General features: G+C 36.8%; 1 protein-coding gene across 3 annotated transcripts; it reads right to left on the bottom strand.

Annotated features, from left to right (window-relative positions):
• Window positions 1-7,394: 7,394 nt before the first annotated feature.
• LOC306858357 (microsomal glutathione S-transferase 1-like) lies at window positions 7,395-13,357 on the bottom strand. 3 transcript variants are annotated; one of them, XM_079398861.1, is made up of 4 exons: window positions 9,353-9,444; window positions 8,456-8,581; window positions 8,252-8,346; window positions 7,395-8,166 (listed from the first exon to the last, which is right to left on the bottom strand). In XM_079398861.1, the coding sequence occupies exons 2-4, from the start codon at window positions 8,579-8,581 to the stop codon at window positions 7,920-7,922; spliced, it is 468 nt and encodes a 155-aa protein (XP_079254987.1). In that variant the 5' UTR covers window positions 9,353-9,444; the 3' UTR covers window positions 7,395-7,919. The 3 variants fall into 3 exon arrangements, with proteins under 3 accessions (XP_079254987.1, XP_079254988.1, XP_079254989.1); XM_079398862.1 differs by lacking the exons at window positions 7,395-8,166; window positions 8,252-8,346; window positions 8,456-8,581; window positions 9,353-9,444 and adding exons at window positions 10,001-11,760; window positions 11,843-11,940; window positions 12,174-12,303; window positions 13,005-13,357; XM_079398863.1 differs by lacking the exons at window positions 7,395-8,166; window positions 8,252-8,346; window positions 8,456-8,581; window positions 9,353-9,444 and adding exons at window positions 10,119-11,760; window positions 11,843-11,940; window positions 12,174-12,319; window positions 13,005-13,348.
• Window positions 13,358-23,160: the final 9,803 nt, after the last annotated feature.

The raw sequence follows: 23,160 nt of genomic DNA, 5'->3' as shown, positions 1-23,160 counted from the left end.
GCATAGAGGAGCAACAATAATGTACAGTATGTGGAAAATAATGTGTTTTTGTAACCTTAAACCGTATAAACACATTGCATTACACCAAATACACAAAATAATGTTCTTTTTAGCAACGTCATATGACCCCTTTAAATTATGTGAGGTCTAAATTTGTTACTTTTTTAATAATTTTTTGCTTAATCGGAATGGAGTGAAACTTGGTGACTTGTGTACTTACACAACTAATGCGAAAAAAGAGAAAAAAAATCATAGACGAGACTGGATATGTTAAGGGGGTTGAAAGATAAAAAAAAGTAACACTTGGTACACCTTTGTGGTCAAAAATGACTGTGGAAAAAATAGCTCATAAAAATGATCTAAATATTGCAAAGTATCATAAAATCACCTCAAAATGCAAAATAACAATTTAAAAAAGTATAATTACATTGATTTTCCTGAAAGAAAAAACACACACAAATCGGTCACTTTTGATCATAAAAGGTACAAAATGTGACCCCAAAAAAATTAAAAGGCTCTGAGTTTAATAATTTTAATGGAAAAATAGCTCATAAAAACTGTATAAATATTGCATAGCATCGTAAAATCCCCTCAAAATTCGAAATAATAAAAGTTACGTTCCAAGGCTTCAGTCACTTTTGACCAAGTGTGACCCATAATTTAAGACGCCCAGAGGGTTGTTTTAAACATTGACAAATCATTTGTATTTCTGGACATTATTTAAATGGAAAACACAGTGGCCAAGTGGTACATTGAGTTGCGGTGCTCGTGCAACTAATTCAAGTTCATTCCCAGCTATTTCCCCATAAACTTCTTGTCTTTCCACTACTATAGGATCAGTAAAAGTGGACAACATACAGAAAGGCTGTCAAAGCCAAAGCCTAGTTTGTGAGATATTTGAAACAAAGAAACATGAACTCTGACTATGGACCTTGCAACCACTTGCATTTTAACTAGAAACCATTCATAGCTCCAACCACGTAGCCACATCAGTTCAAATGACTGACAAACCAACATCTAAAAGTTTGTCTTGATATTTGTCTATAATAAATAGTCGACACTCAAATGTCAGTGTACTTTCTGGAAACCATTTAAATGGAAAACATGTCAGAGTGCTGGCAAAGTGGTACATTGGGCTCTGACGCTCATCCAGGATATTTAAGTTTGACTTTCCATTCTTTTCTATTCAACACAATCAATAAAAGTGGAGAACAGAACATCTCATAGCCTGGAGTGTGAGATATTGAAAACAAAGCAACATTAAAAAAGCATAAATCTGAACTGTGGACCTAGCAGCAGTCTCTTAAAACACGTATTAGTAGTTATGAAATTGCCTAAGTATTCATAAGACATAGCTACCTTCAAACCATTTTAGGAAAATGCTTAAAGGTAACATTAACTTTAGTGAACAGTTGCTTTTAGAAGTGGAGAAAACTATTTCATAAAAGATCGGAAGAGGAGGGTCAGTTCGGAAAAATGTTCACATGCTATCCACCATCCACTCCCTAGGGGTCATCGGGTCAAATCTTTACTGTGATTGGCTTAAATCGAGATGACATCACATCAACTTTCTGTCCGAGTGGGGAAAAAGCGCTTGATCTTTTCATGATAACAGACTCCAAATGGTGACGGCTGAGTCTATTCTCTGCCTCATCAATGTTTCAGGCCTGAATAATGAAGTTGAATGTCGCGCAGCCACTATCATGCGTCTCACACACACATACATGAACACAGAGAGCCATGTGACGATGAATTATGGCAAGACCCCTCCCTGCTTGACTTCCACAGAGGTGGGCTCTCTGACAAACATAAATTATGTTAATAGAATGAAATAAAAAACACTTTATTCCAAAGGTTTCAGTACTTTGAAATGTCAGGATGATCTAGTACGCTACCTGCAGAGAACTCCGAAGCTTAAGTCAGAGCGCTAAAATATTAAAACAAGAAATTTGCGCACTCTCCCGAGGTGCTGGAAAGGTGGGTGAAAAATGGAGAACGCACGAGCGTGTCTCCCAGGTGGAGTTTTTCCATTCATTAATTGATCCGAGTTCCAAATATAGCTCCGCATAAGAGCGCGACGGAATATTGTAGATACGAAACTTATTTGACGGTGCTTTCATGGGAAGAATTGCCATTAGGCCTGTTTTTTGTCCTGTTGCCTCAATCAAGTGCTTAGTCAATGTTATCTAAATGCCAAATTATAATTATCGTTCAAATTAGGCGTTTGATTTAAAAGAAGTTGATTAACTCCCAAGGTTATTACACTAGGGGGGTTATCTGGCAGGAAGCTCTCAGGAAACAACATTTTCTTCTATTATTCTTGTCCAGATGAGAAACATGGAGGACGTTTGCATCCAAATTGGAGCAAGTCCCACTGCTCCCTCGACATTCCCTGTGTATAATGCGAGGGGGGACGGGATTCTAAGCTGCTAAATTAACCAGAGATAGGATATTAATTGAACAATTCCATTGTTGCTGTGGCAAACTGCCAATTGATTGGCCCTTCTAGCTGGATCCTTTCCTCTTTATGGGCGCTCCTCAAGCCGCCAAATGCTTTTTCGTTAATGCGAGAGTGAAAAGAGGAAAAGGAGAGTGGGAAAAGGGTGCAGAGGCTTGGTCGTGGTGTTCAATTACAGCAGGCGAGAGGATAAATCAATATCATTTAAATTGCTTATGGTAATCACCTGCGATCCAATCACTAAGATCAGCATAGGATATCTGCTGACCCCAGCCAAGTCTAACAGTCCCGTAGCTCCAACACTCAAAATCTCCTACTGAAACACATATGTAAAGGTCACGCTTTCCAATGCGCAGAGTAGATTGGGTTAGGGCGTTGCCTTAGTGACTGTTATTATGGGATGCGAGGTGTGAGTTGAATCATTTCTTCTATAAGGCCTGTTTCAAGCTGCATGTGTAAACAAACAGCAGAGTAACTGCAACAACAGAATTTAGTTTTTTTTTTAACTTGTAAATTCAGAATTTATAAATGATAAAATGGTTATCAAGAGTGAGCTATTGCACAGGGTTTTGATAAAGAGTTGTCTTGAACTGAATTTATAAAATGGAATTTAAACTGAATTAACCACACCCCACAGGAAGCTGAATGGCCTATGAATTGAAAAGACAGAAAAAGGAATTTCCTTAACGAAGTGTCTATTTACACTAAGTGCAAATAGCCCATCTTGTTGGCAAAGGCTATTTACACTAACTCCATTCACTAATGTGTGATTGAGTTAGTCAACACTAAGAAAAGATGCTAATTTGCTATTGTTTTAAGTGGCACAGATGGTAAATTGCATCGGTTTTGACACGATCGACCCAAGTTTGAGTCCGTCTTTTGCCAAAAATTTTTTCTCCCTTTTCAAATTTCATATCGCATCAGAAAGGCATTTATTCTCAATAAAAATGAAGGAAATAATCAAAAAGTTGAAAATAAGAGTATCGGGTACGGTTAGGGTAGGTGTAGGGAGGGCTTTATTGTCCCAATAAAGTGGCATCCATTTAATAATTTGAATTAAAACTATAATTTACACTCAATATGTTATTATTGCGTACTGTTTTATAATGTACTACAATACTGAGGTGCAGATAATTGCCACTATTTAGTATAAATAGCAGAAAGTCTTGTTATTTTAACAGTGTAAATAGAATCTATAGCTATTTGCACTTAGTGTAAATAGCATATCTTTAAAAAATACTGCTATTTTCACTTGGTGTAAATAGAATCCATTACTACTTGCAGAGTGTAAATAACATCTATCGCTATTTGCACTTAGAGCAAATAGCCTCTGCCTTTACTTAAATTGACCCTTTGCCTGGAGTTTGATTGACAGGCGATCTGACCAATCATAACACCAAATCTACCATTCGATTTGGACAAATCAACCAGACAGGAAAGTCTTGAAACTTGAAAAATGGTGTGCACTGATGTCTTTCCGCTGTTGAAACAAGATACGTTCTGATGTTTATTTGTTTATTTTTCGTACAATAATTAGTAAAGATGAAGAAATTGGTTCACAAGCCGCTTGAACTGAGGTACAGTGATCTGCCACGACACATTAAAGAGCCTCAAAACAGTATTTATTGTTTGAATTACTTAAAAATTGACCAAATTTGAAGGCTGAGACTTTGTTTCATACCTAAAGTAACCTGCTCTGTCTTGACTGTCGATGCATTGTCAGTTTTATCTTTGTATTTTATACAAAATACATATTTCTATGTACTGCGTGAGAACATAATGTGTGGCGGAAGTGTGCCATGACTTGTCTGACACAGCAGCAGTAACAAAGGGGGGCGGGTCTTTGCAAAGGGTTGATCACAATTCTAAAACAAATTATTTCAAAAAAGTTTTTTTTTTTCTTTAAAAAAAAAAGTATTTCAGTCTGACAATTAATTTATTAAATATAATTAAAAATTATTATATTAAATACACTCCTGTATGGCACACAAAACTTCAAACTTTTTAAATATCTTCCCCCAAACTTTCAAATAATGCTTTCTTTAGCCAAAAAGTTTTTCAAAACAAATTTTGACAAAGTTTTTTTTTTTTTTGAATTCCAGTTCTACATCCTGTTTGCTACCTCAATTCAAATTCAGTGCAATGCATTCTCAATTAAATTATGAAAACAACCCTGCTATTGAGAACTACAAACATGATCATCATAAAATTTAATTTATATGAGCAAAGATGCCATATTTGGTAAATAATCCCCAAAGTGTAGCTATAAATAGCTTAAATCATCCAGATTCAGGCGGATTTACTGACTAGAAAGTGCATGTGAGCATGCCATGCATCTTTTTTCAAACAATAGGTGAGCAATGAGCTCTTATATTGCTTCATAAGTCTAAATTGCACAAGATTACACCGGTAAAAAGGTTTCAAGTGCAATTTCAGGTTATTCTTTGTCCGATGTGCAACAAAAATAGGCTCAGCACTGTTAACGTAAGCGCTGAAATGATGCTTATGCTTAAATGTTAGCTGAAGCACCACTTCCTCATGCCTTTTGGTCTACAGGCCATCTATTAGGCGTAACACTGAGATAAATATGCTGAAATCATTGAGTCAACATAGGGCATTTGCTTCACTGAGCATTTTTCGTAGATTTATTTGCCCCTTCAAGTGGCCATTTCAATGTGTGTTTTACCCCACATGAGATAATATGACTTCCTGTGGATAAATGGCACTGACAAGTGCAAAAAAAAATGGTGAGTTTGCTGCAATTCTCTGAGCTCAGTAATGGGCTTCTGTAGAGATGAAGGGCAGAGAAGAGAGCAGCAATGCGAAAGACATTAGTTAGTCCTTATTATGTTCACATTCCACTGAAGTCTGTTCTGGTGCTGAGAAAGGAGTCAACATATGGTCCTGACCTGCGCCCGCTACTGTTTCAATGTGATTATGGCTGATCTCTGCACCCATAATTACTTCACATAAACTCACAAGTCGTTAGTTCGTGTGAGAAAGCAAGAAATAAAGCATGCCGTCATTGAAGAAAGGTCAGGAGACCGTGCATTCACATCCCGCCTCTGACCTATTTCGTCCGCATTACCACCGATGCACCTCCAAAAATGCTCTAAAAACGTCTAGTCCAGCAAATACAGACGGTTCCGGATTGCAAGGCTCAAACTCAAATTGATTTATATTGCACCGTGTCGCCTATAAGTCGGATCCCGGCTAAGCGTTCATTAATTTTTCAGGACCCGTGGAGCCATTGTGTGATATAAATCTCTTCTAAACCTTGATACTGGCCCATGCCATGACTTTGAAGTGCTGCCTAATTAAGCGGCTGTACAGTTAACGAGCCTTACAATAAGGCAGTGGGAAGATCTGAGAAATATATGGTTTCTGTTGTAATATAGAAACAGCGTGGGAGGAATACACCATTACAGCATCTGTCTATCAATATATAGACCACTAGCACTTTTTTCCAAGCACTTGCCAGTCTCGACTCTGTTTACTGAACGTCCATCTAAAGAATAACTTCAAGGTTGACTCCAAGAGCCTTGAGTTTTCACCAAAAAAAAAATTTTCTTGGCTAGGCCGGACCCCTGCTTTTCCCCAGCGGAGGGAGAGCCCCTTGTGGGCGGATCAGTCATTATTGATCACAGAGCAAGGTTTAGCTGTTCTTCATCTGGTCAGCCTGTAAACTGCTTGGCTTGACTGAAATATTGCACACCCTGGAGCTGGGCACAGACCCAAAACAAATGAGAAAAAGCCTTTATGGGGCATATGCATGGCCAGCCGTGGCGACCTTGGGGCTAAGTAGTAGTATTTACTGTGACATCAATAGAGGGCTGGTTAAAGAGAAGGACAAAGCAGCTGAAGGATGCTCATACATTCAAGACACAAGGGGGTTTAACTAGTTTTGGAATCCTTAATAGAAAAATGGTCTCATTTCAGACAGCTTGTCCAATTGAAAGCCTGACAATCAAAATTGATTTGGTCTTTTAATGCACATTGCTGGCCTTAATGTGAACAAAACATCCGTGCATTGTTTTAAAGTAATCTTTAATCAAAATGTCTTGCTATTCCTGTGATCTGACTCATACACCATTCACTTTTCATAATAATCAAATCAACAACCAACAGGTAAATTCCACCTTACGGTTTTTCTTGTTCAGTATGCCATTTCACTTAGAAATGCGTCACAAAATGAAAGTCGGCCACAACTTGCATTTCATAAGATCCCTGTTGTCTGACAGTGTAGAACTGAATTCCTGCAGTGGTAAATAACACACTTTCACAGTCTGAAATGGGCTAATTCATATTTTCACTTACCTTCATTTTATTTCATGTAATTCTTGCTTTGCTTCAAAGTTGAAGAGCTGATTTCAGAAGATTTATATTGGTCATAGCTGTGTGGAGGGCCTGTATTTTTTCCAAAACAAAAGGAACTTAGATATTACAACCTCAAAAACACAACTTTTTGGAAACCTCATAGAGACTGAAACACTCGATATATTGTGTCATTTGTGTCTAAGGCCAATTATTTCAGTGATTACAGTGATTGTGCGTAGTTGCATGAAATTAGTAATGAAGCTATTCATAACATATCAAGATAATAAGTGAAGCATGAATAGTAAGAAAGCATTACTTGTTATGTTAAGCAGGGCTATTTTTGACCAAACATCTGCTAATGTTAGCAGTGTGGCTATATAAAACAGGTCAATTTATGTACTGAGGCAGAATACAGTCATATAGAGTGCACAGGAATGAGTTTTTTGTGCCTGCATGCCAAGGGTGCGTTAGAAACAAATAAAGAGGTGATCCATGTGCATTAGACAAACATTGGACTTAACATTGGTACCACTTGGGCTTTCAAATAGCTCCCTCTAGTGAACAAAATATGCACTGGTTTTTGCACATTTGCAACTTAAAAGCAACATTGCAACCACTTGTCAGAAACATTCTTATTTATTTTCAAACTTTATTTAATCCATTTATAAACATTTTGTTACTGTTCATACTTTCCTTAAACCTGATGACAATGAACATTAAAATTCCAAGTTGCTAAATTAAACATTTCCCTTTGCTTGTCTTTTCAACTACTGTTAAACTGTTAAATGCACACAAACTTGAATATGCCTAAATACCTGACACAATCCAAAGTTGTTGCTCAAAGTCTTATCCTGATAAGTAACAAAAACAAATGTCTGTTCACAGTGTACAGTACGGGTGAAAGCTTTAAACTCATCCTGAAATGTGTGTCAGGAGTTAAAGATTACATTAGAGATACATTTTTAGTTTTCATTCACACTACAAAGTGCATTCATGGGACTGTGGTACTGAAAGCCAATAGAAAACACAAAAACAGCATTATAATTGGTTCCTCAACACATTTCTTTCATGTAACATTGAATATATAAAAAAAAAAAAAAAAAAAAAAAAAAGCATGTAAACTAAATGAAGTGAATGCTATCCATTAGAGAAAAAGCGCTGTGGAGAGCACCCGGTAAGCCATAGAAAAAGTTGTGAACAGCCCCACACCAAAGGCCAGACCTCTGGTAGGCTGGGGCAGAGCCATCACATAGACAACTGTGTGGACGAAACGTGACCCCACAAACACCCGGAAGTGCAACAGAGCCGTGGAGAGATCCGGCCCTGTGAGTGCATACAGAAGACCGATCACCACAAAGGGAACAATGTTTTCCAGGTCATTCAGATGGCACCTGTGATTCAAGAGCAAAGGCATCAGAAAGAGAGACAATCTCAGTAGCACCTTCATCGCTCACATAAAACCACTTATATATTTACCGTCGCACTCTTTCCACATCCGGATCAACCCTGACCAGCTTCTTCCTGTCTTCTGTGGTCTTCACCAAGGTGGTGTCCTCCAGGTTTGAAAAAACCTAAAAGAGGAGCCATTAAATTTGAGAAAATAAGTGCTTGACAGCCCATTGAAAAACACTGAAAATATAGAATGCAGGTTGCATAAATTGAGCACAATAAATAGCGTACCTGTTTGGTCAAGCGAAAATATGAGGTCATGAAGCTCATGAGCATCATTTTGAGGACGACTATGGTTGCATATGTGGAGAAGGCCAGGAAAACCTCGCTGTCAATCATGTGTACAACTTCTGCCATCTTTATTCAAACAGCAGTGAATACAAGTGGGAAACGACAAATAGCAAACAAATAATTACATAAAAAAAATCTAAAGACAATTTGTCATTCTTTCTTTAGTTTGATATAAAAAATAATACACAAAAGTGTTATAAAAGCAATATAACATAATGGTTAATATGATATATGATACAAAATCTCTCACATCACCCATTATACTGCCCTACCAAACTAATTTGGCCAATGTATCCCAGCTTGAACTAGTTAAAAACCATGTTCCAAAATAGCTGCCAGTTTAAACTGGATTTTCCAGCATCTTGTCAGTATCACAGCCAAGCTCCAAGTAAAAAAAACTGTGGTATTTATAGAACTTTCTTTACCGAAAATGGACAAAAAATCCACAAAGACAGTTATAAGCAAATATTTCTTTAAAACAGGCGCATAGCAGTTTGCCCTTTTAAAGTTGGATTTAGTATAGCTAAGGTACATGAACAAAACTAAATATCTCACTACTAATACTGATTGTGTCGCACAATTTAAAGGATTTTAAATTACGTATTGTATTGTTACTTCAAATATAGTTTGTGCATGCATTCGATTTCTTTGTTTAAGAGTATAATGGAAACAATAGAGCGAACTAGTACGCCCAAGGCGGTCTCTTTGGAATGTCAAAAATGTATGACAAGGCACTTCATATAGCCTTAATATTAACAAGAAACAAACAAAAGTACAAGAACAGGAAGTTAAAGTAACGTCTAAGCTGCAATATTAGCGTTTTGATGAGTTTCTCACCTTTTTGACGCCACTCGGTTTCACAGCGTTTCACTCCTGAACTACCGTGAGATGGTGGGCGTGTCAGAATAACACCATTTGAGCGAACTGCTATTCTAATGCATCGGGATTTTTATGCAATAGGTGGTCTAGAGTCCCTCGGGGGCGTCGCTGTAGTTGAAACAGTAGCGCATAGCAACGCCAAGGTTCAGGAAATAAATTAACTTATTAAATATAGCATATGAATAGTGAATGCTATCGCCGTTCTCTCCCACATTTTTATATATATTACTCAGGGTGAGGCTGTTAACTCTTTAAGCACAAATCTTAAAGCTGTTTCTAAAAATATGGCACAGGATTGATTGAACACACATTGCTCTTTTGTGACAACATGCAGCAGTATTGTCACACTGCATGTTGTGCATTATGTTATAGTCTATCAATAAACACTAAAACCAATATGACACACAAACAACATCAGAAATGTTGCATGCTGCACTGTTTTGCATTTCATAAATAGACTTTGACTTGATTTTGTAATATCTCCCAAGTCCCAAACTGGTCTTTGCACCCTCAATTAGAGGACTTCAGGCTAGATATGTAAAAACCTCAAATAAAAAAGTCCTGTTTAAGGTTTGAACGCTTGGAATGCATCCTAAAAAGCCAGTTGGCATTGATAGCAACCCTCTGTTTAATGCTGAGTCATTGTGATAACGACTTGTTGACTGTTAACAAAAGTTTGTTAGTTGGGACAGAGACATTGCAACAGCACTCTACACACTCATATGCGAATACCTTCACGTTTATTACTTTATTTTTAGCAGTCATGATCCTTGTTGCATTAAAACATCCTGAAGTATCCATTCAAAGGACCCATGAACATCATTTTGAGGACAACAATAGTGGCATATGTGGAGAAGGCCAGAAACACATCATTTCATCTTTTGAACAGGTTCATAAAACAATTCACCCTTTACGTCATCAAATTTACAACACATAGTTTACTGAAACCAATTCATTTGCAAGCCTGTGTTGAAAAATGTCATACCATCAAGTTTTGTTTAGTAATATATCGGTTATTAAACTTGTTTGTTCAGACTGTTCAGTTTGTCGTTTTGTGAACTGGTTCAACCAATTCATTAAAAAGATCCGACTCAAAAGAATGACTCTGTCACAAAGTGGACGTTGCTATTATTGAACACACAACAGTTATGCTTGAAGAAATTCCATTGTACTTATCAAGGATTATATTTTCACACCTTTTACCTTTAATCGTTACCGATGCACTGTTTCAAAGTAATTTGAAAAACTTTGCTGTTTACACCGAACACAGCAAGCTCGCGTAACTACAAGCCTATTGTTCAGCTTAGTTCACCAGTGTGCAGTTGAGAAGAATGTTTACAGTATTTATATGTGGAGCTTGTTTCAACCTCTCCAGTCAAAATGCAGCACAATATCAACTTTAGTGCAACAGGAGAAAAGTTGCTCCTCTAACCTGTTTGGCTATTCTTGCAAATGGCAAGTGCTTGTCACAGTGCTTTGAAATCTGAAATGACTGAGTTTTCACGTAGCCTATAGGAGAGAACCAGCCCATTGCTCCTTTAGCCCGACTGCTTTCTTTTCTTGTAGTAATGTCAAGTTAACAGGTTAATGCTGTGGAGTCTTGGATCAGTGATTAATCGGAGATTATTTGATCTGTACAGTAAGGTCTTCCAGCCAAATCAAACATAACTGCTGATTCCTTCTAGGCTACAGAACACAGCTGGCAAGTATGCTTGCATTTTATGGTACTTCACATTTCACGTTATGTAACAAATTGGGGTTCGCAAAATTCTCCTAAACTGGTCTTTGCACCCTCAAGTAGACAAGACAAGACTGTGAAATAAAAAGGTCCCCTTTAAGCAACGGAGAAAAGCAGGTTTGAGCGCTTGGAATGCATCCTAAAAAGCCTGTTGGCATTGATAACAACCCTCTTTTTAATGCTGAGTCATTGTGATAACGAGTTGACTTAAACATTTGTTAGTTGAGACAGTGACATTGCAACAGCACCTTCACAGACTCATGCGTAACTACCTGTATACTATATAATTTATTATGAATTACATACAGTTTAATAAGACAACACTAGGGACAATAAATGATATAAAACAGGTCTCTCCCGTTCTGCAGTGCTACAGTGTCTTTAGAGAAGCAGTGCTGTGGTGAGCACCCTGTAGGCCATTGAGAAAGTTGTGATCATTCCCACCATCCAGGACAGAGCTCTGCTAGGCTGGGGCAAAGACAAAATGTAAGATACAGTGTGGATGAAACGTGACCCCACAAAGACTCGGAAGTGCAGCAGAGCTGTGGAGAGGTCTGGCCCCGTGAATGCATACAGAAGACCAATCACCACAAAAGGAATGATGTTCTCCAGGTCATTTTGATGGCACCTGTGATTCAAAATGGCAAAAATCACTGAGAATACTCCCACGTAACTGGTTAAATGAGGATAGACAAGAACTTTGCTATTACCTTCGGACACGTTCTACATCAGGATTGGTCTGGAGCATCTTTTTTCTCTCCTCTGGACCTTTTTTGCCCATCGCAGTGTCCTCCCAGTTTGAAAAAGCCTGTACGATTAACAGAAAGACATTAAATATAGGCCTAATACAGAGGAGCAATAATATAAAACCTTGCCATTTAGAAAACAGGAGTACTGATAAATATAACTGCCATACATATCTTTTTGCCTTATTTAACGGTCAAGTTAATTTCAACATTATGCAGAATGAATCAGTCTTAAGTCACTTGAAATTTTTTTGTTGTAATGTGTATAAAACTGAAATTTCTAAACCAATTGCACCTTTCTGGTTATCCTGAAGTATCCAGTCAGAGGGGACATGAACATCATTTTGAGGACTACAATAGTGGCATATGTGGAGAAGGCCAGGAACACATCATTGTTCATTAGGTCAGCCATTTTGCAAAATTTCCTACCAAGGACATAGACTATTACAGAACAACAGTAAAGTAGGGCAAAAACATCAGACAGAGATATTTTAACACATGCAAATGATTCTCCTTTATTCACTGTAGCCTAATAATAGTTTCTACCATGAAATCTTGAACAATAGTATGAACCACAAAACGGTTCTTTTGAACAGGTTTGATCAGTTCCTTTACAGTTCTGTTTTACAACACACAGTTTATTGAAACCAGTTCGCTCAAGTTTTGATTAGTAGCCTACTATACGTTATTAAACTTGTTCATCAGATTCGGTACAATTAGACTTTTTGTGAAACGGTTCAACCAATTCATTAGAAAGATCCGACTCAAAACAACGATTCATTCACAAAGTGGACGTCGCAATTATTGAACAAACAGTTGAATGCTTGAGAAAATATCACTGTATTTGTATCAAGATCATATTTTCACACCTATACCGAACAAATTCCATACCGGCGCACTGTTTCAAAGTTATTTTTAAAACAATGCGCGGTTTACTTGAACATATTTACACCGCAAGTGCGCATAACCACTCGATTGCGCGCAGCTTAGTTCATTATACTATTCGAGTTCAGTAGCATGCAGTTTAGACCAAATGTTTACAGGATTTATATTTGTTACACCCTCTCCGGTCAAAACGCAGCAATATAACAACATAGGACAACAGGAGAAATGTTGCTCCGCTTACCTGGGTGACGATTCCTGCGAATGACAAGCGCTTGTCAGCACTTTGAAATCTGAAATAGTCCAGTTTAGTTATTGCGCAAATTCACGTAGCCTGTAGACAGCCTACTTGGACCAGAGCCACCATTGCTCCTTTCCAACCGGACTGCTTTCTTTTCTTGTAGTAATGTAAAGTTAACAGATTAATACTTTGGAGTCTTGTGGATCAATGATTAATCCTAGTTTATTTTGATCTACAGGAAGGTCTTCCAGCCAAATCAAACATAACTGCTGATTCCTTTTACTGAGCATAACACTGCTGACAAGTACAAGCTTGCATTTTATGGTGACTTCCTAAGCCTGTTTGTCACCTTATGTAACAAGGAAGGGGGGTTTGCTAAATATTTTGACTTCAACCCACAATTCATCTTGAATATCATCTCTGCTTTTTACCCAGGCAGGTAAAGTGTGCTTCTGTGAATAGTCACTGTAACACCATAAGAACGTTTTATTCTCTATGTAATCACAACATACTTTTATGACCACTTTTATACAGATTAAAGCCATAGTTCACCCAAAAATGAAAATTCCGTCATCATTTACTCACCCTCAAGTGGTTCCAAACCTGTATGAATGCCTTTGTTCTGCTGAACACAAAAGGAAGATATTCTGAAGAACGTGGGAAACAGAGCAGTTCCACTGACTTCCATAGTAGTTTTTTTTCTCCTACTATGGAAGTCAATGGAGCCCCAAACAGCCTGGTTACAAATTATATATATTAAAAATATATATATAATAATAATAATTCTTACAATTCTGATTTTATATCTCACAATTCAGACTTTTTCCCTGCAATTCTGAGAAACTGAAAAAAAGAAAGAAAACAAAAACAAATGTGAGATAAAAACTCACAAAGACCCTTTTTATTTTTTTAATTCATGGCAGAAACAAACAAAAAAGTGAGATATTGAGTTTGTCTCAAGTTTGTATTTAGCAGTTCTTGAGAAAATTAAAAAGTGGCAATTATTTTTTTTTTATATTTTAATTTTATTCTGTGGCTTCCACTTTACTGAGATGGATCTTAAAACAATATCTAAATAAAACAAGGTCTGAGGGAAGTTTTATATTTTAATTTCAAATTAAACAGTGTTTTCAAGCTTTGAAGTTATAATTTGTAGCATACATCTAAACGTAATTACTGTCATAACTCAGCACTTAATTATTGATTAATCATCCACAAGTATATCACAAAACACTTCTAGAAATTAAAGTGCCGGTGTGATGCTAGCAACAGCAAGGTTATAGGTTCCAACCCGGTCTCATGAGAAGCTATAGGAAATTTTGAGAAAAAAAAAAAAAAAAAAGTTGTATGACTGAAGTTACAATTTTGACAATACAAATTACTACCAGTAGTTTTTGAAGTTGCTTGGGATAAAAAGCCTGCCAGCTGAACAAATGTATATTTTGTGTTTTTCAACTTCTATATAAATATGCCTCTTTTTTACCTCACATGTTATGTTGAACGCCGCATGGTGCACTAATGGTATCTTGTAGCTATGTGTTTAAGATATCTGCTTCGTTAAGCCTTATTCTGTTGACTGCACACATAAGGCATCATGCCATGTAATTGTAGGCACTAAAGAAATCCAGTCATTCTCTGCTCCTGTCATCTTCCTCCGCAGACTATCTTCGAAGCGAGAAGTTAGTCTTGTCTCAAGCTGAGTGAAGAGCAAGACGTCTTCTCCCTTCTTACAATTACACCACTGTCACGCAAAACAGCTGCACGTCATGTTGCCATTGTGCTCGTGTTTTTGTAAGGCATTGCAGGTGCGAGCAACATCCTTATCGCTGCTGGAACATATTCTGGTCTTTACATATGCATGAGCTGTACGAGAAAGTGCGGCGCGGAGAACTAGTTGATAAAGAATGTGGACTGATGAGATATTCTCCTACTGACATGCAGCCGTTTGCCGGCTTCTCCTAGTAATATGTTTTACCTCATGTTTACCATTCCAGGGAGAAATGTGGGGCTGTGCTACTTTGCCAGAGGAGCACATGAGAGATGTCAGTCAACGTGGAACAAGGGATTTAAAGATGTCGTGCCACAGTCAGAGATTTAACAGTGTGGTCTGTGTCAGGTGTCAACAACCTTACCATCAGAATAGTAATGCTGCACATATCATTAGTGTTTGATTTGCACCTCACCAGAAGAACGCTAACTGCTTTTCCTTTAGACTTAGAAGTTTCACATTTAATAAAAAATTTTAAATAAATAGACTTTGAACACTGTATGGCTGCCTAGTTTAAAAAAGACTTCTTGGCTCTTCAACACTTTTGCATTTATGAATTTCAATTATATGAAATATTTCTATCAAGTTGAACTTGGTAATCTTTGAGTGGTGTACATATTATGAATTCAGAATAAATACAACGTGTTTAATTAAAAACAACAAAGTATAAATGTTTAAAACTTTTACAATATAGTTTGGTAAATGGCAAAGCAACTTTTATTTGCTTTGGCATTAATTGAATGCATTTTATACATTGCGATGTATATCAAAGGTTTAGGTCAGTAAGATATTTAAGAAATTAATACTTTTATTCAGCAAGGATGCATTAAATTAATCAAATGTGACAGTAAATAACATTTATAATATTATATTCATTAAAAGCATATTAGAATGATCTATGAAGGATCATGCTGTGACACTAAAGATTGGAGAAATGGATGCTAAAAAATAAAAGTAATGTAAAATGTAAAAAACAAACCCCTTACCAACCCCACACTTTTGTAGTGTATATATAAAAATTATTAAAATCAATTTGAAACCATGTTACAATCTCATTTTTTATTTTGTAATAGCAACAAAACATTATATTCATATATGCACATTTTAGGGTGACATGAATATTCATTTTAAACCATTTAAACAAATTTCAAATTTTCCCGGATTTATTGGTTGTTTTATTTCCTTTTATTTCTTTAATGTAAATATCTGTTTTACAATTTTTTGTAAGGGCAACAAAGCATATTATTATATTTCAGGGTGACAAGATCATTTTCAATGTTAAAATATTTTGCATATCTGGGTTAGGGTTAAAGTTAGGCTCAAAACATCCCAACCAGCATCTGTTTGTCCAACCTTTGGCAGGTGAGAGAATGTTCAGGAAACCTATTTGGAAAATATTGATTATTTTTTGCTACTCTGCACGTTGCTCATCCAATCACAATTTAGGCAGAACGTTTTATAACTAGCATTTTCTTTCTTCCTTTTAAAAATCACCAAAAAAAAAAAAATCAATCAATCACAGCTTCAAGTTATTTAATGTCTTTCCAAATGACATTCTAAGTTTATATTTACTGTTTAAGTGACATTTTGCAACAACTCTGGTAGGTTATAGCACACAACAACCTAATAATACATGTTTTTGCGAGATCATTGATGTGCGGGTCGCATGAGGCAAAGCAAAACCGGGTAACTAGGTCTTTGGCTGTACAATCTCTTGTTTATTTGTATAATTCACTGTTTTAGAGAGAGACAGGGAAGGAGAGCGCTTGTACGAGAGAGAACGAACACAAATAATGCAGTATGATTTCCCAAAAGGACCTGTTAATGGCCAACACATGAATTGATCTCTCACCAGTCTCACCAGTAATTGGGATGCCGACTGTGGTGTCACTTTATTGATTTTTCACTGGTAGCCAACTTGCACCCGGGTTGTAGGACAACGATGACTAAATAACAGCCAGACCAATGATCTTAATGCTAGGAGCCAAGCACAGCTATTGATTTCATTACTGAATGCCTCCTAGGCTCCAAGCACATACATTTTTGTATCGACCCAAGGCGGCGTCTACATTTCTTCCAGCACTGTCACATGCACTGTGCCTGGACATTCAAAAGCAGAACGCTGAGTTTGTACAAATACTTGCTTCAGTGCAAGTGTACGCCATAAATTTCACATAATGCAATCAGCATGTGAAGGTGACCTGCTTTGACAGGGCTGACAAATTTGTCACCAAAACACGTCTACCTCTGTTTATTACATGGTTCTCAGGAATACTTGATTCTGATTTGCTAACTGTGGCATTATGCAAAATATTTTTGCATAATGAATACTAAACAGTATGTTTGACCACTGTCCGTGTCAACTTAACGGTGCTACCAAAGTCCATTTCAAGGAATGTCAGGGCACTCTGCGGCCATATTTGCAATTCCTCCAGGCAGCTATTTCAGGCATGCAGGACCAACTCCTAGTTACTTGAATTGTGAAATACTGAAATCTTGTTTCTTATGCTTATGCTTGTTTCTTAATTCTCGTGACACTGAGGCCCTGTTTGTACTCGTCATTGTCAAATTATTCTGCGTGCTCTCTTGTCAAACTAATGCAAGGCAGAATAGCTAACTAGTGCCATTTTTGTCACTCAAAACATCTGACTGCTGACCATAAAACTCTGAAAGCCCATTTCCATTACATAAGAAAGAAAATCTTGGTAATATGAGTTAATAATGAAATTATGAGATACTGCAGAATAGCCTTGAAGAACTTGCCATTTTAGTACAGTATATGGTGTTCATAAAACTATGAAAGCCCACTTCTGCCACATAAGGAAAAACGTGGTAATAGGAGTTGATAATGAAATAAAAAGTCAAAATTATGAGATAAAAAGTCAAAATGTAAGACAGAATTTTGAGGCAAAAAAATAATTACAATTATGACAAGTTGAGACAGAAACTGAGGTAAAAAGTCAAAATTTCTACTTTTTTTCTTATGACGTTTTATCTCATAGTTGTGACTTTGGGGTATCTGATAATTAAGTATTTTTATGTCATAATTACGATTTACCAAAGCATGATCTTTTTTCTTATGTAGCAGCACTGGGCTTTCATATAAACCTTAGACAACAAGACTATTTTTTTTTTTTTTTTTAAGTATAAAGAGCAAAAATGGTAAGCCAAAAAAATAAAACGAACAAATCAATCAATCAACACATACCTTGACCATTCATTCAGGACATCCCACGCCTGTGGTCCAAGAGGCTGGGATTGGATCCACCCTCCCGCAACCCTGAAAAGAATAAAGCGGTATGGCAAATGAATGGATGGATGGACCTTGCTTAATGTTAGAGATCTCCTTTGTTCATCTGTACTGCAACTGCAAACATCTTGCAATGATACCTAAGGTTATACCGAAAGGTATATCACAGAAACAACATGACAGCCTCTGGTTAAGAATCTTGTGTACTCCTAAAATTTGTCCTACAACTTTGTCCTTAACATGTTAAGTTCTTCCAGTCTTTAATAATCTATCCATCGACAATGACCCTTAACTAGCAGAGCCATTAGGAAAAGAGGCCACTTGTTCTGCACTTAATTACGGCAAACACTGGTGCTCATTATCGTAAATAGCTTGTTTCCCCATCAGCTTCACCTAAACTCTGAGTTTAATGACAAAATTAGTCAACCTGCACAATTGCTAATGATCAATTATGAAAATCAAACCAATTAAGTGGAGACTCAAACGTCACTTTTAGAAAACATTACAAATCTACTCATGTACACATTTCAAAAAGCACTGTATCGAAATATGTCTGATGCACTTGGAAAGCATGGCACTTGCAACGGGTTGTGGGTTTGAATCCCAGGATACACAAACTGATAAAGTGCATCTGTAAATCACTTTAGATCAGGGGGGCCCAAACTCGGTCCTGGAGGGCCGGTGTCCTACAGTGTTTAGCTCCAACCCAAATTAAACACACCTGAACCAGCTAATCAAGCTCTTACTAGGCATACTAGAAACTTCCCAGCAGGTGTGTTGAGCTAGTTGGAGCTAAACTCTGCAGGACACCGGCCCTCCAGGACCGAGTTTGGGCACCCCTGCTTTAGATAAATGTTTCAGCCAAAAACATACATTAATGGGATTTCCTAAGAAACAGAAACAATGCTATCATTCGAAAAAATCATACTGCTAGTGTTTATGATGGTTTTAAATTCAGCCAAGCAGTGCATGTTAACTAGTATTCAAATTTTCAAAACTGCAACTACAGGCAAAGTTTTGCTAAACTAAATATATCAAAGTAAGTCTTTCAGTCAATGAACTCTCTGTTAATCATCTCACATTTCCGACAGTAGCTTGACACCTTTCTGTGGCACAGGCCTACGAGTGAGTTACGTCAGAGTAGTCATGGGCGGAAGGTCTCATATTGGATATGGCTCTGGGGTGCAAATTAAGATAATTACGTACTGTGAATTCCGTGATAAGTGGCCCTCCAAACGCAGACGATACCGTGTTCACGCTTACTTAATGCACATTGAACAAAAGCGAGTGCTCCTGCTAGGCGTAACGCTTGGGCCTCGGCGCTCTGCAGGAGGGCTCGTCTCATTAGGATGCTTATTTTAACGAAGCGTCTCCATGCTGCAGATCACTGCGTGGCCCCATGGATCCGCTCTCCTCCTCACAAAGGGAAATAAATCTCTTTTCGGCAGGATAATTACCAAGATAATTTTATCCGTAATGATGCTTGTCAGTCAGGAGAGCTGATGAAATTAGAGATGTTCTTGTGTAAGGAAAAAAAAGAGAAAATCCCAGCAGATTTATCTGTCAAGAATGAAAAGAGATGAATAAAGAAACTAGCGAAAGAACTTTCTTGTCTTCAACCTTACCCATAATGATGTTCGGATGCATCTTATACAAACATCAGGGTGTTCTTAAAGGAACAGTTCACCTAAATGTGAAAATTATGTCATTAATTCATAGAATTATATAGAAATATAACTTCTTCCTGTAGCTCAAACAGTACAGCATGGTGGAAGGTCATGGCTTTGAATCCCAAGGAAAGGAAAAACAGATCAAATGTGTGTAATATAAGTGCAATGATGCTTTAGATAAAAGCGTCTGCCAAATGTGTGGATGTACATGTTTATGTCCTCACCCTTATGTTGTTCCAAACCTATGTGATTTTTTTTTTTTTATGCGAAAGTAACATTTGAAAGTGGCAGCTCTTGCCACATAGTTGATATTAACCATATCTGTAAAGCTCTAAAATGCACCAAACATTTAAAAAGCTGCACAAATGGCTTAACGTGACTGATGCACAATACTTCATGACTTTTGAAGTCATACAATGGCTTTGTGTGGCATTGGTTGCAAAAACCATTTTTAAATTCTAGACTGGAGCATGGGCTAGATTCAATGTTGAGATTATCAGTGAATAATTTTGAACTTTTCTTCACAAACTGTTATTGTACAGTTTCTGAAGAATCTCTCCGATAGCACTCAACAAACAATTTTTTTTCAAAACAATCTTTTCTTGAAAAAAAATAGTTTCTTAACTAGACCTGGTCTAGCTTGCAGAAATACAATTTGGTAAAATTACTTATGTTGTGTTACATGCTTGGTTTATTTCTTCTGCTTTCATCTTACAAGCAGGTTTGGAAAAAATCATCTGCTAAATTAATAAGCATATATATAAGACTTGAAATATAACACATAAGTCAAACAGACTGCTGTTATGCTCGGTTTTGCTGGAGCTTGATTATGGAAGTTAGTTTTTGCCACAGTGTGCAAAAAAGGCAGTTGTGACTTTATATCTCAGAATTTATTTTTCGCAATGTGATTTAAAAACTCTCTCAAGACTACTTTTTTTTATTTATGAATACAAGTACTTTTATACTTGACAGATAAAATGTCAAAGACCAAAAAGTTTGTCAAACATCAAAACAGTAAAAAAGTAAACAAAATATATTTATACATATATTTAAAACAATTGTACAATTTGTAATACAAATAAATAAAATAAATAAATAAACACACACACATATATACACGTGTGTATGTGCATATATATATATATATATATATATATATATATATATATATATATATATATATATATATATATATATATATATATATACACATACACACATACACATACATATATATATATATATATATATATATATATATTTCTGTTCTGTGGGAAAAAAATAATAGTTTTGGAATGAAAAAAAGTGAGAGCAAATGATAACAGAATTTTCATTTTTCAGTGCACTAACCATTTAATCTTTCTAAAGTCAGCTGAAGTATTGAATAATTTTAAGTAACAGAATGAATGACCGTTGTTGACTTTACATTAATGTTGGTGTTAGAGATAAAGCAATCTCTTGGCTGGTACATAATAAATGCCTGCTTTCCATCAGTGGACATCATATATATCTTGACACTTCATTTGCTGTTCACACACACACACACACACCTTGCAGTAAACATGTAGTCACACTCAACTTTATAGTTAAACGCTAGGAAAAGCTAGCACAGCCTTTTAACCACAAATACAACACTTGATCGCAACATAGAAAGCAAGAGAGCCAATACTTACTCTAGTGGCACTGCAACAGCACAGCTTTGATCTTAGATGTGAATTCTCTTAACTTGTCTGGGCTTTCAAAAAGGGCTACTTAAATTATTTCAGAGATGCCGCTTCTCTCCGACATGGCAAAGGTAGAGCCCTCCTGTGGATTTGGAAAGATAAAAGGTGCTCAAACAGACATCACGACAGGTTTGTTATATTACTTAGCATAAGCACTGCCAAGCATCCCTTAAAGGAATAGACATCTTGTGTTTTTCCCTTTAAACAACAAAAAATTAACAGTGAGGAATTGGGACCCTGCTCTTGTGTTGTATCACTCAACAAAGGCGCGTGAACAATCGCTTATTATGTCAAACTTTGACAATGACAGAATTGGAACAGGGCTTCTTCAGCGCTCCGTCCCCCACTGGGAGCCCCCCCTACACACACAACTCCGGAAAGAAAGTTTACTTTCCTTGTCATATGAAATTACATTTGCCGAGCATAGCAGTCCATTAGAATGGAAGCCATGAGGTTTGTTGTGAAACATATGAAAGATCTTTAAGGTTGGTCATAATGTTGACTAGCTCATCTTACTTATAAAAACTGCTATGTATGGGTTTAATTGTTCAGAGATTTGTGTAAATATTATGTATATTCCCTTACATAAGTACATTAGCATTAAAGTTCAACAGCCCTAGGCGGAGTAACTATGCTCATATTCAATACAATTGCGAATATGATCTTGTTAATTGAACTTTGTAATAAGTTAAGACCAAGTTACATTTTAGACACAATATTTACTGTATTTTTGCTTCACAAATTAAAAAAAGTTAACCATGAAAGCAAAGCAGATCCATTGCAACAGCACACAGCGTTTCATTCCAAATCAAATCAGCTGAGTGAATTATTCAATGACTCATGCATAAATACAGTTATGTGTTCTAACATATTGGTTGACTGAATAAGTCAATGACTCAATCATAAATACAGTTATTGGTTTCATTTTGGAATAAATCAGTGTTTTCTAATGAAATGCTTGAGGGAATAAGTCAATGAAACACTCATAAAGACAGTCACCTACTGGCGTAACAATGTAATACAAAATTATGTTATATGCATTATATACGAAAACACCTTTCCCACTTCACCAATAAATGTGTGTATATATATATATATAGATTATTTTTTTTTTCAATTAGCAAATCAACTCAAAGACATCACTAACGGGCTGCCACTTTCATAAAATAAAGTGAAAATTTCTACAAACTGCAAAAGTTGGCATCACTCTAAATATTCTGTAATGTTTTGCTTGTTATTCACATTAAACGTCTTCAAACGAGGAAGCGCAGACAGGATGAAGTCTGCTGTGGTGAAATAAATACACCTCAAACAGAGTCATTAGCAGGAAAGGGTTCACAAATTAAAGCCGTAAAAAGGACTAAAGATCGATTGTGGGGGATTTCGGCTGGCATCACAGCGTGAGAACGGCAGTCGGATGTTTGCTGCGCTGTAAGGAGGGGTCTGGATCATATGCTAATCTTCCATTCGGTGTGCTAGCTGGCGGCCCCAGTCATTGACAGGAAGGAGCGGGCCGCCAGGGCATTGATTGGTTAATCAAAGCTAATGTTCTTTTGATCAGCGGGGGCTGCCCTATTAACCAGAGAAGGAAAGAGGGGGAGAAATACTCCATCTTTTATTTACCCGCTCGCTAGGTCCCTCGTTGACTTCCATCGTTAACTTCAAAGGAGACTGTGACAATTCTGTCACAGTTTTGACTGATAGAAAAAAAAAGTTTTATATATATTTTCCCTCGACAGTAGATTTT

This window comes from Barbus barbus, assembly GCF_936440315.1.
Source record: "Barbus barbus genome assembly, chromosome: 39".
Classification (NCBI taxonomy): Eukaryota; Metazoa; Chordata; class Actinopteri; order Cypriniformes; family Cyprinidae; genus Barbus; species Barbus barbus.
This window is presented reverse-complemented; position numbering and strand designations above follow the sequence as displayed.